This window comes from Camelina sativa, chromosome 17, assembly GCF_000633955.1.
Source record: "Camelina sativa cultivar DH55 chromosome 17, Cs, whole genome shotgun sequence".
In the NCBI taxonomy this organism is placed as follows: Eukaryota; Viridiplantae; Streptophyta; class Magnoliopsida; order Brassicales; family Brassicaceae; genus Camelina; species Camelina sativa.
Window position 1 is genome coordinate 9,662,730 of NC_025701.1, and position 21,695 is coordinate 9,684,424.

A 21,695-nucleotide genomic window follows, 5' to 3' on the forward strand; every position below is an offset into this window, starting at 1 on the left:
AAAAAAAAAAAAAAAAAAAAAAAACATAACTCTTAATTAAACTTCTATTACATCAACCAATACGAATTTTGTCTACATGACTCTTCTTCTTTTGTTGATTCTTCTCTTCACGTCTAGGAACTTGGAAGAAGGCTCATCCATCATCATCTTCACTTTTGTTTCTTCTTCGATCATCAATCTTTTTCCAACTCTCTTTTCCTTTTTCTTGAAGAGACTCTGAGCATATGGTGAGATTCCACTAATCAGGCTCATTATTTTGCTCATAGAGGAGATGTGTTTATCATCATTATTAACATCAACCATCGCCACGTCGACGTCCATGGACAAAGACGGTTTGGACTGATTAGTCTCTCGTTTACCCTCGTACCACCGTGGAATCCAACCCATAACTCTCCACTTGTTAGCTCTCAAGTGGTACCCATCAACCGTTCCCTCGTCGTAACACTTTTTCCTAAATACAGATTTGAAATACGGATCATCCGATATATGCGTCTTGATAGATCGATCCGTGCATTGCATCATCGCAAGAGATTTGGGGTCGAGTTTGCAGAGAATCTCTTCAAGGAGGTGAAAAGGTAAGCTATCCATGGTTGTTGCTTCTGATCACGTTTCATTGCGTATATATTTTATAGACGTATACTTGTTTGGAAAGATATTCCCAATTACAGGTTAAAGAAAAGGAAAAATTTCTAATGGGCTAATGGAAACTAGCTATTACTATTTTCTTTTTCCCATAGGCTTTAAAACTTTTTTATTTTTTTATCTTTAAATATATTAACAAAACAAAATTTCAATCAATATTGGATTAAAAGTTTATTTTATTAACAAAAGTTTGAATATATAAACAAGAACCGAGAATATTAAACAATTTCTGTAAGCGCTCAGTGTTGTTGAATGACCTAGAATTTCCAAAAGTGTGGAAACAGAGTAAATTGGAGGCATATTTGGAGACGTGAAGCAAACTGGATCCGATACGGGAATAGTATTCACTTTTTAAATTTGGGTCCTCTGATATATGCGATTTGATGGATTTGTTTGTACATCGCATCTTCACCAAGGATTTGGGATCTAATTTGAAGAGAATCTCGTCAAGGAGATGCAAAGGTAATCTCCTCACGATTTAGGGCTTTTTTAAAGTGTAAATTTAACATATGTTTTTTTTTTCCTTTCAAGTGTGTTATGTGCAAGTTATATATATACTAACACACTAGATTTTAACCCGCGGTATACTGCATGTATATGTTTTTATTTTATTTTTTATATTGTATTTATTTGTTAAATATTGGATGTTTTGTAAATAGAAGAATAACCAAATTTTCCGGCCGTTTGTGCGGCTAAATTTTTCTATTAATTTTTTAACCCGTAATATACTTAATGACCATTTGTTTGTCATATTTAGTTTATTTTGTTTAGCGTTTGAGATTCTATTTTGATTTTTAATTATTATAACAAAAAATAAGAAATCTAAATACATAATAAGTCATTTATACGCTATAATTAAGTCACATTTTTATTAATGATTTAAATATTTTACACAATCTTAGTTAAATCAACTTGATTTTATATGCCAAATATTCTAATATTAATAGTGTTGACAAATAATAAAATGAGGATTTAATCCATATTAGCACAAATTTAATGATATTTTATTAATTCCAACATGTCCTTTTTATAACTCATAAGATAAATAACCATATTATATAGTATTTTTTATATTTTATTTTACATATTGTAATATTTTAAAATTTTAATAAGTTTATATCGATATTAATAATAATATTTAAATAAATATGAATCGATGTTCTTCTTACGTTAAGAATCAAATCTCACAGATTTTGGAAAATAAAATGAGAATCAAATTGTTGTTTTCTTTGTTGCAAAGGATTCAAACATAGAATATCTTCAAAACATAATAGAAAGTGTGGTTAAATATATCATAGTTTCTGTTTCCATATTGATTAATGTAATTTTTTAGTTGGAATGGAATGTAAAATATTTAGGAAACAAAATCTAAAGTAATTCTATTTTTGGAAAAATTTTAGGGATTAACTTTGTAAATAAGTACAAATAAAATGGTAGAACCCAAAATGTACTTCAAAAATATATATATATATATATATATATGAGTATATGACTAATGTTTTGCATATTTTAAATCTTTATCCCTTATATTTATACATTAATTAAATTTTAACCCATGTTCTAGCATTTGATTAATAATATTTAAAATTTATGCTAATGTTGTTATAACCCGTTTTGAAATAAACCCTGTTTTATGATATTTTTAACATTTATAAATCTAAAGATTCATAATATTTTAAGTTTTATTAAGTTTAACATAGAAATAATCATTTTTTTTTTGAAATGGTATTAAAATATAAAAAGGTATATTTATTTTATTTAATAATTTAGGTAGAACTAATTAGTTTCTATAAATACATTTCAAATTTTTTTATAACAATTAAACCAAAATGTATGGCATATGCTCCTCTAACAATGACTATGTATAACAATTAGTTTCTATTAAAAAATGAATTTAATTAAATATTTAATATCAGTGGCATTCTCAGTAAATAGTATTGAACTTCATGTTTTATTTCATAATTAACTCCAAAAATCTTATTATATAAAGTTGGGTTTTGAAAGTTAGTAATTAACAAGATTTTGACATGTGTCAAGTTATCAATCTCAGATTTTGACATGTGTAAAGTTAATATTTAATAGGAGAAATTTGATTACAGCAAAAATAAAATATTTTATTTTTAAAAATATTAAAAATGTGAAAAGATAATTATTAAAATTACAGAATTTATAAAAAAAATACAAAAAAATTTTAAATAACTATAAGGAGATTATGTATATATATTTCATAAAATTCAAAATTATAATATTATATACTTTTTTAATTTGAAGTTATTGATTCTACAAAAAATAGAAAATGAGATTAAGGAAAATAAACAAGTAATTATTAATTCTAAATTTTGTAAATACTCAGTTCTATATAAACATAGATCGTCTCATATTTAAATAATTTATTCAAAAACACTGATTTCAACTTTGTTTAATTGGTCAATTTTCTTTAATGGGAAGGTAAATTTTTCTTATTTTTTTAAACCAAAATTTTCTCATATTTTCTCCTATTTCAGTTGGGAATAGGTAAAATTAATATGTTTACCGAAAAAAAAAGATTAATATATGTGTCTTTTTCCTAATACTGTATTTTAAAATTTATTGTAATATTTCGATTATTTTATTTAATTTATATTTTCATCTTTGAATTATTTGGAATTCATATATTATCGTTCTTATAATTTTCTATTGTTTCTTTAATTATGTCAAATTAATTTTCTTCAAATTTCTCAACCTTGATTGGTTGGTCATAAACCCTTCTTTTTTTTTTTTTTGCAAACATAAAAAATAGGAAAAGAGATTAAGGAAAATATACAGTTAATTATTAATTCTAAATTTTGTAAATACTCACTTTTATATAAACATATATCGTCTCATATTTAAATAATTTATTCAAAAACACTGTTTTTAACTTTGTTTTATTGGGAAATTTTCTTTAATGGGAAGGTAACTTTTTCTTATTTTTGTAAACCAAAATTTTCTCCTATTTTCTCCTTTTTCCGTTGGGAATAGGTAAGATTAATATGTTGACCCAAAAAAAAGATTAATATATGCATCTTCTTTTCTTAATACTGTATTTTAAAATTTATTGTAGTATTTTTCGATTGTTTTATTTAATTTATATTTTCATCTTTGAATTATTTGGGATTCATATATTATCGTGCTTATAATTTTCTATTGTTTCGTTAATTATGTCAAATTAGTTTTCTTCTAATTTCTCAACCTTGATTGATTGGGCATAAACCTTTTTTCTTTTTTTGCAAGCATAATTGTTACCATTATTCATTCAATCCCAAAGAAGCTTATCAACCTAATGATGGATAAAATAAGCTACTCAAACACAAGCTTACAACAAACATAGATAGATAGATTGGAAAAACATAAACTATCGTTGTTGATAGATCTATAGGAGCTCAAAGACTGTGACACCCTGGTTTGCGGAAATGTTTAAAAGAATTGATTTGGCCACATATGTCACCAAAATGCAATTATTTTTTTGGTCAATAGTCCTGAAAGAACTTCATGATGGGTGACCTTCCTAGAAGTGATTGTCGGAACTGTGCGAGTGAGGATATAACACAGAAAAATATCATTTGTTGATTTGTAGGGTCGGTAAACAAGTTTTTAAGGCTTCCCAGACATAACAAACCGGTCATCGAATATGGGTGGGTCCACGGGCTGGAAATAGATATAGGGCCCATTTAGGACGGTGGGCCCATGGACTGAGAGTGGACATGGGCTCACTAAGCCAGTTGGCGGTTGAGGCGTTACAGAGATAGAGACTACATCATGGTGTGTCAAAGACCCTTCCACGAATACATTGGGAAATTTAACATTAGTTACTATCAAAAGATTTGTGAAGTTAGAAAAAAAATTTTACTTTCATTGTTTGTCAGAGGCTCGGAGCAAGCCATTTTGAGATAGCAAAAAGACGTGAACATGTTCTCTCCACACAGGAGGAGGACAGAGCCGAGGTTCTCTCTATGGTGGAGAAGGTTGGACACAAGGTTATCTCCTGGGGAGAGGAAGGTGGAGGAGGTTGGACGCAAGGTTTTCTCCTTAAGGGAGCAAGGCGAAGCCAAGGTTCTCTCCATAGTGGAGGAGGTTGGACACAAGGTTCTCTCCCTACGAGATGAGGGTGGAGCCGAGGTTCTCTCCATGGTGGTCATACATTATTGTGATGATACATAATTGATTAGTATATTATGTAATATATTTTTTATTCAAAATATTTTTGAGCCAACAATTTTAGTAATAAAAAAATATGGAAAAGTGAAATTAAAATAGTTGGTTTAATGTGTTCATATAGACATTTTTAGGTGGTGATAAATAATATATTTGTAACATAGATTATATTTAGGTGTAAAAAAAATACACTTTTAATAGTAACATACATAAAAGATTTGTAAATCGATATAAATCGGTATATTATAACAAAAATAAAATTTATAAATAACATACAACAAATTTTAATATATTTTTTCTTAAATTTAATTTAATTTATAAAATTTTGAACCCGGGCGGGTCTTCATCTAGTGTATATATAGATAACATAAGCGACACTAGATTTCACAACATTTATTTACAACTGCCCCTCTCTTATTTTTATTATTTAAAAGACAATGTTTACAAATTAACTAGTAGTCACTAGGTCATCGAGTTTGGTAGCTTCCTACGAAATCAAAATATGAGAATTTAGAATCGGAGAAAGGTTGCAAGCTCGTATTTATACATATTCCTCACGTGAATCGTACGACTTTGTCCACTTCTTCCTTTGCCGGGTTGTTTGCACGTCAAAGAAGATCTTGGAAGGCATCCATCATCCCTTGAACATTAGTAATTTCGTTGCTTCTTTAACATTAGTTTAGTTTCTTCCTCTTCAATCGATCTTTTTCTAAGTTGCGTTTCCACTTTCTCCGATGAAATTCCAACAACCAATCCCATAATCGAGCTTAGAGAGGAGATGCGGTCGTAACCATCACAAGGCTTCAGCTTCTCATCCAATCCAATCACAGATGAATAGAACGACGGTGTAAACAGATAAAAGTCCATGTTTGTACGGCACCAAAATGGGATAGAACCCATTGCTCCCCACTCATTAGCTCTCAAGTCGTACCGATGAACCACTCCGTCAGAGAAGTCACGATTCTTCTCCCTCAACATTAAAACCTTTCCGTTGTAAGCCACAACGTCCCAGAAAATGAGTCTCTTTGCCTCCGCCACTACGTTCCTTATCTGCCTCACTAGAACCCACTTGGGATCGGTGAGAATATTCTCGAGGGAGTAAACGTAAATTACTTCCTTCGTCGGCCATACCAGCGTGAGTTTGTTATCGGCTGCGGCAAACAATGTTTTCACGCTCAGTTCTTGGGGATATCTTATTGGATCCTAACCGAGAATTGTATTCAGATTTAAAATACGAGCCTTCGGATAGATGTGAGCGGAAAGATTTATCTGTGCATTGCATCTTCCCAAGAGTTTTGAGATCCAGTCTGAAGAGAATGTCGTCGACGAGATGCCAAGGTAATCGATCCATCGGAGAAGGAGCAAAATTTACAGAGCTGTTGCTTCGCCTTTTCAAGTATGATTGTATGGTTAAGACTTAGTGATTTGGTGTTTCTGATACTCTAATAATATATATATATATATAGACTAGATAAAGCATGGTTTACTATTTTAATAGGTTGACAAGAAAAAGGAAAAATTACAATTCCCTTTTCCTTTTGGCTTTCTTTTATTATTAAAAAGTTTTAACAATTTTTACAAGAAAGTAAAGTTTCCCAATACCGGTTAAGAGTCATTGTCGAACATTTTCGGATGGAGTTCAAAAATATATTAACCTTTTTCCGAAAAAATGTGCATAATGATACTGTTTGTACCACTTCAAACTGTAATAATGGACTACTCCACAAGCTCAAAGACGAAGCGTACCATTTTCTCAACTGCATTGTTGGCTATGATTAGTTTGGTAAAGCGACTACCAATTCGGTCTTTTGTTAGCATTTTTTTGGTAATTTTTTGGTCCGCGTGCTCTCGCTTGAGCAAAAGCTGTTTTAAATAGCCAAACCAGCAAATCATGGATTATATATGGTCTTTCCCTAGGGCGTGTTCTCCTCAAGCGAAGAACTTCAAAATTACATCACCGGACAAGATTGCCAGCAGCTTCACAAGGATTTGATACTCTCTTATGGAAATCAGGCAATGACACTTCCACACTGTAACTATAACAAAACACTTGATAGCTCCTTCGTGATCCTCCCTACAGTTCGTGGAATTATATGATATGGTTCAAGAAGGCAAAACCACGGTATAGGTTCGCTTCACTTTGATTAGCCTTTCGTCAACGCCCCCCAACTTGTGATAGACTTCTAACATGTGGCATCACAACAATCTTAATTTACCCACTTTGTTCTGTCGCCAGTGAAACGCATGACGCCGCCTCTTCTCTGGATGCTCATTTTTGGGCCAGCTTTGGAGTTTTTTTTTGAGTCTCACGTTTCTTACCTCAGCCTCCGTACGATCAAACGCTTCCTGCTATTGACACGGAAATTAGATGTATGGCCACTCTAGCACTCTCATAGAGTCCTTATTCTCAAGCTACTTCTTTAGGTGATTCTTTACATTAAAATCAAAACACAAACCATTAACTATGGATTGTAACAAGTTAGCTAGAGAGTGATACTTAACATTAAAACCAAACAAAACTATTATTCCCCACTACGGTTCAATTTATTCACTTCAATTTTCTCAATATCCAAAAGAAGAACAATAAACAAGCATACAGTAATCTACTGTAAAAATACAAGAGAAAACATAACTAGTTACCATCCAAGTCTAGTTTTTCTACTGGATCTTTTTCTTTTGCTGATTCTCTCCACGTTTGAGAAAGAAGGCTCACCCACCATCATCTTCGATTTCTTTTCTTCTTCAAGTCGCTTTTCATTTTTCTTAAACCATGCCAGAGCATAAGGATTGCTATCATCAATCAGTCTCATAATTTTCCTTAGAGAGGAGATGCGTTCACCATTATTACCACGAACCGGTGTCACCCTCTCGACGTCCACCTTCTCATTCAGTTCTCTCGCAGAGGATAAAGACAGTGTAAAATGGTGAAAATTTTGAAAACCATCGCACCACTGTGGAACCCAACCTACGAATCCCCACTCGTCGGCACTCAAGTCGTACACATGAATAACTTCGTTCTCCCTCACCACTAAACTCTTGCCGTCGTACGCCCCAAGGTACCAGAACCTCGTCGAACTTTTGTCCACCGCTCGGTTCTGGATCTGCTTCACCAAGACCCACTTAGGATCGATGAGAATATTCCCGAGGTGATAAATGTAAATCACTTCATCCGTCGCTGATACCAATGCTGTAATTGTAAAAGCTCTGTTTTGTACTTTGGAAACTCTGATCTCATTCCATAAACGATGGTGGCTTATATAGCCTTACAAAAGCTGAAACTAGAAACTCCTAAACAGACTCCTACTTAAACGGATCACTTAGCACTAACCAAAAGACTCGGTCACTTATTGACTTAATCAAGTAAAACACGACTTGAATAACAGAAACAAAACTCAAAAACAGAGACGAGCTTGAGCACTCCTCAACTCCTTTATTCTCGGACTAACCAACTCCAACAAACCCTCCTTAAGCTAAGCTTGGTGCATCAAGCTTAGCTTACTTGCAGCAGAACAGATTCCAAGCTTGCTTCTCAGACTCTCAAAAGCTTCACGCTTCAATGGTTTTGTGAAAATGTCTGCAACTTGTTCTTGAGACCCACAATGCTCCAATCTGATCACTCCATCTCTAACCAATTCTCGCAGAAAATGAAAACGAACTCCAATATGCTTGCATCTTCCATGAAACACTGGATTTTTAGACAACTTGATTGCTGAAGTGTTGTCACAGCGAATCACAGTGCTTTCTGTTACTTCATATCCCAATTCTTGCAACATCCTCATAAACCAGACTGCTTGACAGGCACAAACAGATGCAGCTACATACTCAGCTTCGGTTGTTGATAACGTGACGATTGGTTGCTTCTTCGATGACCATGCCAGAGCATAAGGATTGCTATCATCAATCAGTCTCATAATTTTCCTTAGAGAGGAGATGCGTTCACCAAGAAACGGATTCACCCTCTCGACGTCCACCTTCTCATTCAGTTCTCTCGCAGAGGATAAAGACAGTGTAAAATGGTGAAAGTTTTGAAAACCATCGCACCACTGTGGAACCCAACCTACGAATCCCCACTCGTCGGCACTCAAGTCGTACACATGAATAACTTCGTTCTCCCTCACCACTAAACTCTTGCCGTCGTACGCCCCAAGGTACCAGAACCTCGTCCAACTTTTGTCCACCGCTCGGTTCTGTATCTGCTTCACCAAGACCCACTTGGGATCGATGAGAATATTCCCGAGGTGATAAATGTAAATCACTTCATCCGTCGCTGATACCAATGCTAGTACGTTCCCTGCGACTGTGAACAGGTTCTTCGTGATAAGTTTTGAGGGAAGCTTGATAGGAACCAGACGTGCTTGCTCTGTTTCTGGATTGAAAGCTAAAATGCTTCCGTCATTTCTGAGCCAGTGAAGAGATCCGTCCAAGTAAAGCGGTTTCTTATCCGCCATTAGTTCGCTTGCGCTGCAAGTAATAGTTGTCTTCGACAGTTTCCAACAAGAAGCCCCTGTGCTGATCTCGAACTGATACACCGTTTTGTCAGGCTTCGAAGCGTCTTCAGTAACTTCTTTTATGATGACAACTTTGAATCTCTGAGTTGTTCGGTCAATTTGATCAACCGCAAAACCAATGCGGTTCAGTTGCTCCCATCCGAGAACGAAGGTTTCATCTTCTTCTCTGTCAGCACGAGAAAGAAACTTGGATTTAGAGTGATCAAGGAATCGGTACCTCTTTGTGAGCGGGTTCACGACACAGAGACCATCCATTAAGAGTAGGAGGAGGCCAGAACAAATTGAGAGAACCCGAGTCTTGACATCTAAGGGATATTCTTGGTTGCGGAATAGCGTAGAATCGCCAAAAGGGTAGCAGAAGAGGATGTTTGAGCCAAAGCTGGAGATGTGAAGCAAACCGGTTCCGACACGAGACATGTATTCGGATCTGAAGATATCATCGGATATGTAAGAGTTGATATATCGACCCGTGCATTGCATCATTGCCAGAGATTTCGGATCCAATCTGAAGAGAATCTGGTCGAGGAGACTACAAGGTAAGGCCTCCATGGTCGAATTCTATGGGGAGGACACCAAAAAATAAAAATGAGTGAGTGCAAGAAATAAATCCAATAAATAAATAAAAGTTTATTACTTCTTTCACTGTGATTTGTCACTTGTGGTTACAAAAAAAAATCCAATAAATAAAAGTTTGTTTCGGAAAAAAAAATGAAATATTTATGAATATTATTCTTTTCCTTTTTTAACAAAATGAGTCAATACCTACATTCATTGACTCATTTTGCTAAATAAAACCGGAAATGCCTACATTCATTCATTAACATTTTCAAACTTTATTTTTGTCAAGCATTTTCAAACTTAAAAGTATACTTAGATTCTATATAAATTCTTGGAATTCAAATAGATTAGATATTGTAATAAAGTTATAAAAAATGGTATCCATATAAAAATTATTGGAAACTAATCAGCTAGTTCTGTGCTTACTAAAAAGTTCAAAAGATCAAAGACTATTTTAAATTTTTCCAAAAAAATATGCTTAGATAAGAAGGATCATTAAACATATATTAATAACCCAAAAATTCAAGTGAAGATTTTAAGGAAGTGGAGGAAAGAGTCTCAGGGTGATGTCACAATTCAACTAATTTTGTGTGATGTATTTGTAAGTATATAGATATTATCAACACAGTACAATTTCTATAGATTTTAAAATTAGCACTTATGTTTCACTAATTATTTTTTGTTCATTTGATATAGGGTGACAAGATTGAAACAACGATTATTGAAGATCTGTTCGAAACTTTCGATAATCAAATTGATGAAAATGATTGAAAAATATTTTCAAGTTTTTCTGTCTGTTACAATGATATACGTCTTAAGCACACTGATTGTGATTACATGATCATGTTCACCAATGAAAACATCGTTGAGAATTCAGTGGTGATTTTCAATATTCACTTTTTGATTTCAAAAGGCTTGATAAAATTTTTGAAGAATATCATACTGTGAGAAATCTCCCATTAGGTAAGTTTTTTTTTGTATATAATTTTTTTGTACATTCTTATATTTTATTCACTTTGTGTAATTAATAATCTAATAAAAGGATTTGTTTTTTTTACCAGACATAATGGGTGAAGTCGTGAATCTCAAACCTCTCATTCATGTACATGGTCCAAATGTGGAGGTTCCACATGAGATGATTATGATCTTAAGATTTTCTCTAAGAGATTTGAGGCTTGTTAACATTCCCACAGAATATGCGCATAAATATTTCAAGATGTGCTTAAATTAATAATATACAGAAAGCATGCTTTTGTGTGAACTATAGTGGTCTTCATATACAGTGTGTGGAATAGAATGACTTGGCGATTTCTTTACCAACAATTGGTTCACAACAGGATGCTATCATGTTGCAGTTTTGGCATGTCAAATACTAAAGTGGAGGTATTTTAATATAACTTTATGATTAATGTTATGGTACATTAGTATTTAGAGGAATAGTTTATGGTAAATCAGCCGAATGTTTATAATACAAGTTCTAATGTAATTGTACATTAGCATTTAGAGGTATATTTGATGGTAAGCGCCGAATGTTTATAAAACTATTGTAATCTTTTAAGTTTTATATACTTATTGTTTTAATAGGTGAAAGAATGGAACTGTATTCTACACCATGGATTTCAAAGAATCATTTTGATCCACCAGTTGCAGAGGTCAAAGATTTGAAGAGGAGGTAATACCTATAATTTCATTATTGATATGTATGACAAAAAAAAATGAAAAAAAAAACTGAATAACGTCTTCCAAAACTATTATGCAGGCTTGAGTACAACCAATGTTCTGAAGATGGCGGAATTGATTGAGAGAGGTTTGGTTTTTAACATTCAATAAGACACATTGTGTGTCCTCCTGTTTAAGTTTTAAGATTTGAAGGTTTAAGTTTTTATTTCAAGATTTTAGTTTGCATTTCAAGGTTTGTGTTGTAAGAGATATTTCGTTTTATTTGAAGTGATTTCTGGATTTAAGATATTTTCTATTTAAAGTTAAATTAATTTAAGAACACTGACCTAATAAACATGCTTATGAACACAAACAAGAACATAACTAAATTAACCATAAACAATAAGAAAAGTGACTCGAATATAGATTACAACTTACGTTTTTGATAGCAGTAGGTTGCATATATCCACGCTAGCAGTCAAAGCACCATACGGACATATTATTTTCTGCAAATGTATACATGTTTAAAAGGATCATATAATTTGCAACCGAAAGAGATATAGTTGTGAAGTTAAATTTGTATATATTATGATTATACAATAAGAGAAATACAATTTAATCAAGCTGTAGGGATTGCATTTATAATTTCACAACGGTTTATAATTGTGAAAATTAGGAATCTGACAGATTTCGAATTGAAAATTTTAAACGATAGCTACAGATTGTAGGAACAATTAGTACTGAACAACTTTAAACAAAATTATATTTTGTTACATGGGTAAGAATCTAACTAAAACTAATTACCGATTATGAAAATTCTATAAACTGACCTCTATCTTAAATCCCAACTGGTTTCTCTCCTGATCCAGCATCAACGGATTGATCCGCTTGCATCGATTATGTCTAATTATTCGGAAAACAAATCAAAGATTTGGAAACTGAAAGAATTTGTTGTTATCGCAGTGAGCAGACGAAGAGATCGAGTTTCATCGTTTTCGGATTCGGCAGCTGAAGAAAAGTTATATATATATATATATATATATATATATAATTTTTAGGGTTTTTGGCTATGTGTCGTGGACTAGGCCGTTTACATTGGATCTTAGTCAATATTAATTGTAGTGTATTCTCTAACTTGATAATTTTCTTAATGGATCGTGGATGGGCCATTAAAAGCTATTTGGGATCACAATGAAATCATATAATTTTTCACTTTTACATTACATTGCTAATTTAGTTAATAGGGATGTTCTACTTTGGGTAAAAAATTACCCCTTATACTTAATTACATTACATGCTAATTCTAATTTATATATAGTCTTATAAGAAGGTCGATTACGGAGGAGGAAAATAACAGTTTCACTCGGCCGTTAGCAACTAAGACTTTAAAGAAACCATCGTCAAATTCACTATTTAGTTTTTATCATCTTATGGCACATATTTCTGTTTATGTAATAATTTGCTTTCGAAGTTTCTGTAATGACCTTGTAAACTCATGTTGATATCAATGAATGAATTTATTTAGCTGAAAAAAAAAGTATAGTCCAACATATGTACTTTATCTCTATATTTTAAAAATAAACCAATTAGTATTATAATATGATTCAAATTACACTATACAACACTATATTATTTAAGATCCCAAATAATTATAATCATATAACTAAAAAAAAAAGTTATTCCCCTATACTCCCAGAACGGATCATTATCTAGTTAAACATGTATTGGTAAACCAGATAGAAATAAACATATACAGTATATATAATTTGTCGCTAAATAACTATTGTATAACTTCTTCATTAACCAAAAAATTAGTCAGTTGATCACCTTGATACGAAATTTGTCTAGTTAACTCTTGTCTTTTTGTTTATTCCCTCCACGTCCGTGAAACTTGAAAGAAGACTCCTCCATCATCATATTCATATTCAAACTTGTTAGCTAGCCTTTCCAACTATAGTTACTTTCGGCACTTAAATAAAATTAAAACACACAAAAATTAGTACAAAATACAAAGGAAAACATAACTCTTAATTTATTTATTTTTTTCGTCTCTTGAAAAAGAAAACTCTTAGTTAAACTTCTATTACATCAACCAATACGATTTTTGCTTACATGACTCTTCTTCTTTTGTTGATTCTTCTCTTCACGTCTAGGAACTTTTGTTGTTCTTCTTCGATCATCAATCTTTTTCCAACTCTATTTTCCTTTTTCTTGAAGAGACTCTGAGCATATGGTGAGATTCCACTAATCAGGCTCATTATTTTGCTCATAGAGGAGATGTGTTTATCATCATTATCAACATCAACCATCGCCACGTCGACGTCCACGGACAAAGACGGTTTGGACTGATTAGTCTCTCGATTACCATCGTACCACCGTGGAATCCAACCCATAACTCTCCACTTGTTAGCTCTCAAGTGGTACCCATCAACCATTCCCTCGTCGTAACACTTGTTTCTAAATACAGATTTGAAATACGGATCGTCCGATATATGCGTCTTGATAGATCGATCCGTGCATTGCATCATCGCCAGAGATTTTGGATCGAGTTTGCAGAGAATCTCTTCAAGTAGGTGAAAAGGTAAGCTATCCATGGTTATTGCTTCTGATCACGTTTCAGTGCGTATATATTTTATAGACGTAAGGATACTTGTTTGGCAAAATAATCCCAATTACAAGTTATAGAAAAGGAAATATTACTAATCGGCTAACGGAAACTATTACTGTTTTCCTTTTCACTATTGACATATGTATATAGTTTTTTTTTTTTTATACAAGATATTATTTTTACTTTTTTCTTATGAATATATTAACAACAAACCTAATAGAATGACTGAATGAGTTTAATATTTTAAAATTCTGATATAATAAGGAAATTTTATTTATTTTTACATATATTAACAAAACAATTTCAATCAAATTAGGCTTAATAGTTTACTTTATTAGTGAAATATTTTGAATATATAAACAACTTTTTAATATTATTTTATTTTAATTTTTCGATAGGCTTTAAAACTCTTCATTTTTATCTTCAAATAAACTATCAAATTTAAATATGGCATGTGGTGACATTTTATGTTTTATTTGACACATGTCATGAAATAAGCAATTATGAAAATAAAGTTTATATTTTGAGAATTATGTAGAAATTTAAAATTAGATACTCAGATATATTAATATCAAAAACACAATTACCCACAATGTGATTAGGATTATAAAACATAAAATCGCTTATTTATTTGGAGATTTTGGATAGACGAAAATAAAAGACTACTTGCAAAAGCAGCAGGAGAGGAGGCCCTAGAAGAGAAGAGAACAGAGAGAGAGTAAACAAACAATGGCGGAGCCGGAAAGTATCAGCTTATTATCTCCGACACTGGATCCGAAATCTCCTTATTACCTCGATCCAGAGTTTACAATGGAAGACAATCTCTCGACGGTTAAACTCAGCATACCCGTGGACAACTACTTCATATGGAAGAGAGAAGCTCTTGAATCCCTTGGAACCAGGAACAAGATAGGGTTTGTAGACGGCAGCGTCGTCAGACCAGACCCTTCATCGCCGCTCTACGACGCATGGGAACAGTGTGACGAGATGGTAAAGTGTTGGCTACTGAACTCGGTGAACAGAGGCTTACGATTTACTGTGTGTATCGCTGAGACGGCGCATAGAGCCTGGAATGATCTCCGGCTGAAATTTGCAGCTAGCCCTGAATTGAAGGTCTACGAGATTCGCCGGAGGATCGCAATGATGAGTCAAGACAAAGATTCCCTCGCCGTTTTTTTGAGGAAGCTGAATCTTGCTTGGGAGGAGCTGTCCGAGTATGATCCCGTGCCGGAATGTGTTTGCGGTCGTTGCCGCTGCGAGATCTCGAAACGGATCAAAGATGGCAGAGATAGGGAGAGGAAGTTTGGGTTTCTGTATAAGTCGAACAATGACGTGAGTGTCAAGGAAACTCTTATCTCTGCCCTGAACGAAGATTGGAAGATCCACCAGCTTCGCGGGATTATCACCATGACGAGGCAAAAGGGTCGCTCGCTAGGTGTTTATTTCGAGGAAATGAATAGAGCTTGGTTGGAGCTGTCGGAATATGATCCCTTGCCGGAGGAGTGTGCGTGCGACGGCTGTGGATGCGAGGTCGCCAAGCGGGCCGCAGATGCGAGAGAGGAACAGAAGGTTTTCGGGTTTCTGATGGGTTTGGATGACTCGGAACTAAGAAGTGCAAGAATTTTACGAATCATGCTCATGAAACCTCCTCCAACTTTTAGCCAAGCCTATACTGCGTTACTGAACTGGCCCTGAACACATACATGTCTTGTCTCTTTTGTTTGCTTTCTTAGGTTTTCTTCTTTTTTTTTAATAAAAGATTTTACAGCTTTTAATTGATTTGAGGATCTGTCCCTCACTGATGTTGAAATACTAGTCCCCGTTCGTTATTCATTTTGATATGCAAGTATTCATCGATCATTATCTTGCTTTGCCATTTTCTTAGGGGGCAATATGTGTTTCAACTCCACCTCTTTTATGCAAACCTGGTTTAATGATTGGTGATGTGAATTTTGTTTTCTTTTTTTCCACACACCTGCTATTAAAAAAAGTTTGGGAAGTTGAGGCATTCCCAAGTCAGAAATTGAGGATTACGTGCATACACACCTAAAGGCTTATCAATTATATTCACAGACGCTGGTTGTGGTGTTCTTGATATGTTGCAGCCAGGAGCAGCTTTTGGATTGTGCCAAAAAATGTTACTCAACAGACATGGTTTTCAGTTCAGCTCTGAAGATCCTTAGCTATCATTTTCTATTCCCTAGACACCATTGTCGTCTTCTGGTTCTCATTGCTACTGATCGAGCTATGGGAGAAGGGACAACATGGACCTTTGCTGCAGAATATCCTATATAACTAAATCCTATCCCTCTTGCTTTTTCGATGCCTTTACAAAGACGAAAGAGGCGAAGAAGAATGAAGAAAGCTGAGAAATCCCGGACACGACTTTCACTTAGAATGTATAAACATGTGGTTGTCTTCCTGAGCCCTCTATGTTCTCGCCAGTAATCGAAATCATAGGTTAGAGTGCAAAGTGACGAAGAGGATCGGATAACATTACATAGCTAGTGTTCTGGAGATTGAAGACAGCTTTAAACTGTGGATGACTTTAGTATTTTGTTGCGTAACTAAAGAGAATTACAGGTTTAGTTTCTAGAATATACAACTCAATCCCAAAGTTTACAATTGACCAGGAAGAACCTATGCAAAAATGAAAAGCAAAAGGTTTGGGCACTAAAGTCTAAAACTGTCTATACATGTGCCGGAACAGATATCATCAGTAATTGACTAAAACTCTACATGTGCCAGAACAGATATCATCAGGATTGATACGTTAGAGCATCATTACTATTACTAGCTACGGGTGCAAAGAAAGAAAAAAAAAAAAGAAAAAAAAAAATCTAAGCCTGAGACAATGTACATCATTCCCTAGATAGGTTTTACTCAAGAATCAGGATTATCTGCTAATACCCCGAATCGATTCCTTAGCACCAACGTTGAGGTTGAGTTTGATGTTGAAGGAGAGGCGGATGCTATAGGCGTAAGCGTAGGCGTAAGCGTAGGCGTAAGCGTAGGCGTAAGCGTAGGCGTAAGCGTAGGCGTAAGCGTAGGCGTAAGCGTAGGCGTAATCAGTTCTGATATAAGAGACTCCAAAACACGTCTTACGTCTGAGATGTGAGGCCTATACATAGAATCTTCATCCAAGCATTTATCGATTAAGTTCTTTAGTCTTGGATTCGTTTCACTTGGAAGCTCAGGCCTTGCTCCCTGACCAACACATGACCACAAATTAGTCAATTATGTCACACAATCAGACTTTATATGTAAGGATCGAGAAAAGCCTTACCCACAGAACACGTAAGGCTGTTTGTCTAGTCGCTAAGTTATCCAAAGTCTCATATGGAAGCTTAGCCGTTAAGATAACACAGAGAACAATTCCGAAACTGTAGACATCGGATCTGTCACCAAATTTTCTTGTATTCATTGCCTGTACAATTAATACAATGAGTGTTAGAGCCATATACGATGTTGGATAAAAGATACAATATAAACAACCGTAAAACTTACTTCTGGTCCTGTAAATTTGGTCCACCTTCTGATTTTAGGAGTATTCATCTCAGCTAATTGAAAAGCATGAAAGAGAGCTTCCAGTTGGGGAATGATACTTTTCCCAGCCCAAGTCATGTACAGACTAGTAGGCAGATCAACTTTTACAACCTACAAAACAAAGCGAAGACACATTATTAAGGATATGATAAAAAAAAACAAGAGTATAAAAGAGTAGTGTTTCACACTTACATTGTCTATATCCATAAGGATATTTGAAGGGTTGATGTCTTTGTGTATGATCAACTGGCCATGGAGGTACTCAATACCTTAAGAAATTTGAAGTGCTATCTTCAACCTCTGAGACAGAGTCAAGTTTTCATGATTTCTTTGGAGATAATCAAACAAATTGCCACCAGGGATATATTCTGCACTCAGAGACGATAAGAAAAAAAATTGAAAATCAGGCATTAATAAAGACAATCAGACGAAAGGTTATATATGTCTGAGTTGAAAAGTTGCTTTGACCTGTAACTATTCCTAAGGTGCCTTCTGCGACATTGCGTGTGTTGGCACCAAGAAACCGTACCAAATGTGGATGCCTAAGTCCACTGAAAAAATTAACAAGTAGTGAGATGCGCCATCTGTAACTACTCTTATAGTGATTACAAGTTATAGTAATTCTCATCTGTCTTATAGTAACTCTCATTGTCAAATATAATAACTAACTATCACATCTATAAACACTTAAGTCAGATGAGTTTTTTTTACCTAAGAATTTCCATTCCCCTCCAAAATTCGGTGGGCTCAAAAGATCTGTCTACTTGCAGTTCCTTGAGGACGATTTCTTTACCTTGGTATGTCCCTCGGTAACTGAAAAGATAATAAAAACAGATATATAAGAATCGATACATGTATCAGACAGAACTGAGTCAAAAAAGAATCACTCAAAAGACTCACAGATGGGCATGTTCAGGAGAGATTATCTCTCTAATAGCAAGAAGCTCCAGATCAATGTCATTGTCATATTTTGGCTCCTATATTGTGTACGTAGGTTATTCAGCTTAAATATGAAAACAAAAGTTGAAACACCAAGACAAAAGAAGATGTCATTACCTTAGTTGAAGGCTGGCTAGTGCATGCACCATCAAGCATTTTCGATATATCGTCAATATGCATGCCATAAAAACCTTCAACAACAAACAGATCCAACGAGTAGTGTTGGAAATGTGTCTGCGTGGTGAATCTTCAGATTATTAGCAGAAAACATCGATGAGAGCTGGGGAAAAAAAGAAAAGAACAAAAAAAAACAATTGTAAGTGAAGAAGAAAAGAACAGAAAAGAATGTAAGTATGGTTGATGAGCAATCTACCTTACTATGACGATCCAGCTCATAACTGCTGGCAAAAGCAACCTTATGGCAGTTGGGTATTTGCTTATCGACAGTTATCTTATGAACTAGATTGTGTGATTGTTCTGCTTCATCCAGAATATCCATATGTACCAATACATCTTCTGGAAGATAGACTTCAGACTCATATCTGAGATATCATGAAACAAGAAAATCATGAGCAATTATATGTATCATTTGTGATATTGTTAAGAAGAACTCAGGGTGGCAATATAAAAAACACCTAAACTTTAGATATCAATGGTTACACAAAATTCACCTGCCGCAACTCAATAGATTTATAATCGTTCCTGATCAAAACTTTTCCCTTTGCAGTCCCAACCATCAAAGAATTTGGAGCTTTAATACTCGAATCAAGACGAAGTACTAAAAATATATCAATGTTCTTCTTTTAGACAAAGATGTTCACTCAGAAGCTACACAATTCATGCCAAAGATTCATTCCTAACCTAAACTTTTCCCTTTTCCAATCCCACAAGATCTCTAATTTATCCATGACTGACAAAGATTACGGCTTAATACGCTAATCCCGCAATCTTTTTGTGTAGAAAGAGGAAGCAGTTCAGCTAAGAGGGCATAATAAACAAACAAAGAAAACCTCAAGAGGGAAAAAAAAAGAAACTCTGAGAGTACTGAGACACCATATCGGAGATAAACTCGCCGGAATAACCATCGCCGTGTCCCTTTGACTAAGAATCCTAAATCGGCACTGACTCCAGTATCTCGAATGGCGTAAGAACTAAATGTTACCTGTTAGGAGGGAATCGAGCGAAATGAGCATCGATTAGTGCCTTCACGCCATCGTACATCATCTTCCTCATTCTCCGGGAAGAACTCTCGCCTGCACCGTCACGCAACTCCATCAGATTCGACCGGAGTTTTGCTCAATCCGGCCCTAACGAAACCACCCAAAACGCCAATTTTGATTTCAAGAAAGCGCGAAATTGTTTTGACCAGTGATGAGATTTTTCTGTTTGTTTGTTGACTCTGTGAAGAAGCCCAGAGAAGTATTTATAGCCTAGGGTTACTTCCGTAATTTACTTAGCAAAAAGGTTGCAAAGGGGGGTAACGAGGTCATTATACATCAAAGTAAGTTACATCGAAACGACTGCGTTTTAGCGAATGCATCGTCTTCGTTTCACATCTCTATCAAGCGTTAGGGGTAAAAAGGTCATTCAGCCAAATTAAGATATGGATATGGTGGTTGTGCTCGGAGCTGAGTCTCTCTCTTATGCTTCTTCATCAATGGCTTCCATTAGTAGTAGTAGCTTACACAGATGGGTATCTAATCAACACCCTCGTCTTCCTCGAACCAGTTTGATCTCGGAATCAAATCAAGCTCGACCCATTAATCAAATCGTCTCCTTTTCGGTTCCCATCTCCAGAAGAGACGCGAGTATTATACTTCTGGGCTCGCTTCCATTGACAAGCTTCTTCATTCTACCACCAAGCTCTTCAGAAGCTAGAGAGAGACGTAGCAGAAAAGTTATCCCTCTCGAGGAGTACTCCACTAGCCGTTAAGTCCCTCGCTCTCTTCTTAGCTCTCGGTTCGTCTTCCACACATATTTTCACAATTAGGTTTTAGAATTCGTCCTTTTCGATTCTCGAATCCGCTTAAGTTGAGAAATTAGGGTTCTTTGTTTTTTGCTGAACTGGACTTTCTAGAGATTGTAAATGTATACTGAAGCTTGTTGTTTTTGTTATGCTCTGTTGTTGCAGCTGAAGGGTTAAAATACTATGACATTGAGGAAGGCAAAGGTCCAGTAGCCACACAAGGATCAACTGCTCTGGTACTCTCTCTCTCTCTTATGATTCACATTGTAATCTCTCTACATCGAAATTGAGTATACAACCTTTACATTGTGTAATGCACCCTTCTTTTCTACATTTTTAGGTGCATTTTGATTGTCGTTACAGAAGCATCACTGCGATATCTACTAGAGAATCCAAGCTTTTGGCTGGAAATCGTAGTATTGCTCAGGTTTACCTTTTTGTTTTAAACTTTCTGAATTCTGCAGAGTTTTCAACTATTCTTCTCCTTGATGATGATGATGGCTCGCTTTCTCCTGGAAACAGCCTTATGAGTTTAAGGTCGGGTCTACGCCAGGAAAGGAAAGGAAACGTGAGTTCGTTGACAATCCAAACGGGTTGTTCTCTGCACAAGCTTCACCAAAGCCTCCTCCTGCAATGTATTACATAACCGAAGGAATGAAAGTTGGAGGCAAGGTTGATAAACATTGCTGCATTGCTTCTTTTCAAACATGTAGTTACTTTGCAATGTTAGTAGTTTCTTGACATCTTTTTGTTTTTGTTGCTGCAGAGAACAGTGATTGTTCCTCCTGAAGCTGGTTATGGTCAGAGAGGAATGAACGAGATACCGGTGAGAACCTACTACAAATTGTACATGAGGAAAGCTCCGTCTTTTGCAGAAAACTGATTAGTGAAAATGTTATCGGGTTTAAATAGAAAATAAAAACATGTATGTTGTTTGCAGCCTGGAGCTACATTTGAGTTAAACATAGAGCTGCTTCAAGTGACGCCTCCACAAGAGAAGTGAACACAGATAAGAGAAGTTTGGAGCTTCAAGCATTGATTTGTCCCAATATTTGTCTGAAGATAACAAAGGAGAGAAAAAAAAAAAAAAAAAAAA

At 34.8% G+C, this 21,695-nt stretch overlaps 6 protein-coding genes and 1 long non-coding RNA gene across 8 annotated transcripts; 1 reads left to right on the forward strand and 6 right to left on the reverse strand.

The window, feature by feature from the left end:
• Window positions 38-588, reverse strand: LOC104759316 (putative F-box protein At1g20800). Its single transcript, XM_019239366.1, has one exon. The coding sequence runs from the start codon at window positions 586-588 to the stop codon at window positions 73-75; it is 516 nt and encodes a 171-aa protein (XP_019094911.1). The 3' UTR covers window positions 38-72.
• Window positions 7,347-8,072, reverse strand: LOC104759317 (putative F-box protein At1g20800; the record flags this gene model as incomplete). Its single annotated transcript, XM_019238879.1, has 1 exon — window positions 7,347-8,072. A coding segment is annotated over one exon (621 nt), but the record flags the coding sequence as incomplete, so codon positions are not given.
• On the reverse strand, window positions 8,025-12,533 carry LOC109130045 (putative F-box protein At1g20795). Its single transcript, XM_019239259.1, has 3 exons — window positions 12,371-12,533; window positions 11,979-12,046; window positions 8,025-9,881 (listed from the first exon to the last, which is right to left on the reverse strand). Exons 2-3 carry the CDS (start codon window positions 12,000-12,002, stop codon window positions 8,286-8,288), a joined length of 1,620 nt encoding a protein of 539 aa, XP_019094804.1. The 5' UTR covers window positions 12,003-12,046; window positions 12,371-12,533; the 3' UTR covers window positions 8,025-8,285.
• LOC104756431 (putative F-box protein At1g20800) lies at window positions 13,649-14,134 on the reverse strand. Its single transcript, XM_019238880.1, has one exon. The coding sequence runs from the start codon at window positions 14,132-14,134 to the stop codon at window positions 13,649-13,651; it is 486 nt and encodes a 161-aa protein (XP_019094425.1).
• On the reverse strand, window positions 17,045-17,901 carry LOC109129877 (tyrosine-protein kinase fynb). The gene is made up of 5 exons (XM_019238881.1): window positions 17,887-17,901; window positions 17,656-17,805; window positions 17,435-17,575; window positions 17,276-17,355; window positions 17,045-17,222 (listed from the first exon to the last, which is right to left on the reverse strand). The coding sequence occupies exons 1-5, from the start codon at window positions 17,899-17,901 to the stop codon at window positions 17,045-17,047; spliced, it is 564 nt and encodes a 187-aa protein (XP_019094426.1).
• Window positions 17,974-18,468, reverse strand: LOC104756432. The gene is made up of 3 exons (XR_762303.1): window positions 18,406-18,468; window positions 18,163-18,245; window positions 17,974-18,062 (listed from the first exon to the last, which is right to left on the reverse strand). It is a non-coding gene; the product is annotated as an uncharacterized LOC104756432 (long non-coding RNA).
• Window positions 20,237-21,687, forward strand: LOC104756433 (peptidyl-prolyl cis-trans isomerase FKBP18, chloroplastic). Of its 2 annotated transcripts, none has more exons than XM_010479027.2 (6): window positions 20,237-20,561; window positions 20,765-20,835; window positions 20,940-21,026; window positions 21,122-21,271; window positions 21,366-21,425; window positions 21,540-21,687. In XM_010479027.2, the coding sequence occupies exons 1-6, from the start codon at window positions 20,237-20,239 to the stop codon at window positions 21,600-21,602; spliced, it is 756 nt and encodes a 251-aa protein (XP_010477329.2). In that variant the 3' UTR covers window positions 21,603-21,687. The 2 variants fall into 2 exon arrangements, with proteins under 2 accessions (XP_010477329.2, XP_010477330.2); XM_010479028.2 differs by having other exon boundaries at window positions 21,366-21,454; window positions 21,540-21,656.

Coding starts and splice junctions, on each gene's coding strand:
- LOC109129877 (XM_019238881.1), bottom strand. Junction 17,576..17,655: donor CCAAATTTACAGGACCAGAA/GTAAGTTTTACG, acceptor TTAATTGTACAG/GCAATGAATACAAGAAAATT. Junction 17,223..17,275: donor TGCTTGGATGAAGATTCTAT/GTATAGGCCTCA, acceptor CTCTTATATCAG/AACTGATTACGCCTACGCTT.
- LOC104756433 (XM_010479027.2), top strand. CDS start 20,237: ATGGATATGGTGGTTGTGCTCGGAGCTGAGTCTCTCTCTTATGCTTCT. Junction 20,562..20,764: donor CGAGGAGTACTCCACTAGCC/GTTAAGTCCCTC, acceptor CTGTTGTTGCAG/CTGAAGGGTTAAAATACTAT. Junction 21,027..21,121: donor GAAATCGTAGTATTGCTCAG/GTTTACCTTTTT, acceptor TCCTGGAAACAG/CCTTATGAGTTTAAGGTCGG.
- LOC104759316 (XM_019239366.1), bottom strand. CDS start 588: ATGGATAGCTTACCTTTTCACCTCCTTGAAGAGATTCTCTGCAAACTC.
- LOC109130045 (XM_019239259.1), bottom strand. CDS start 12,002: ATGCAACCTACTGCTATCAAAAAC. Junction 9,882..11,978: donor AACCTACTGCTATCAAAAAC/GTAAGTTGTAAT, acceptor TCCTCCCCATAG/AATTCGACCATGGAGGCCTT.
- LOC104756431 (XM_019238880.1), bottom strand. CDS start 14,134: ATGGATAGCTTACCTTTTCACCTACTTGAAGAGATTCTCTGCAAACTC.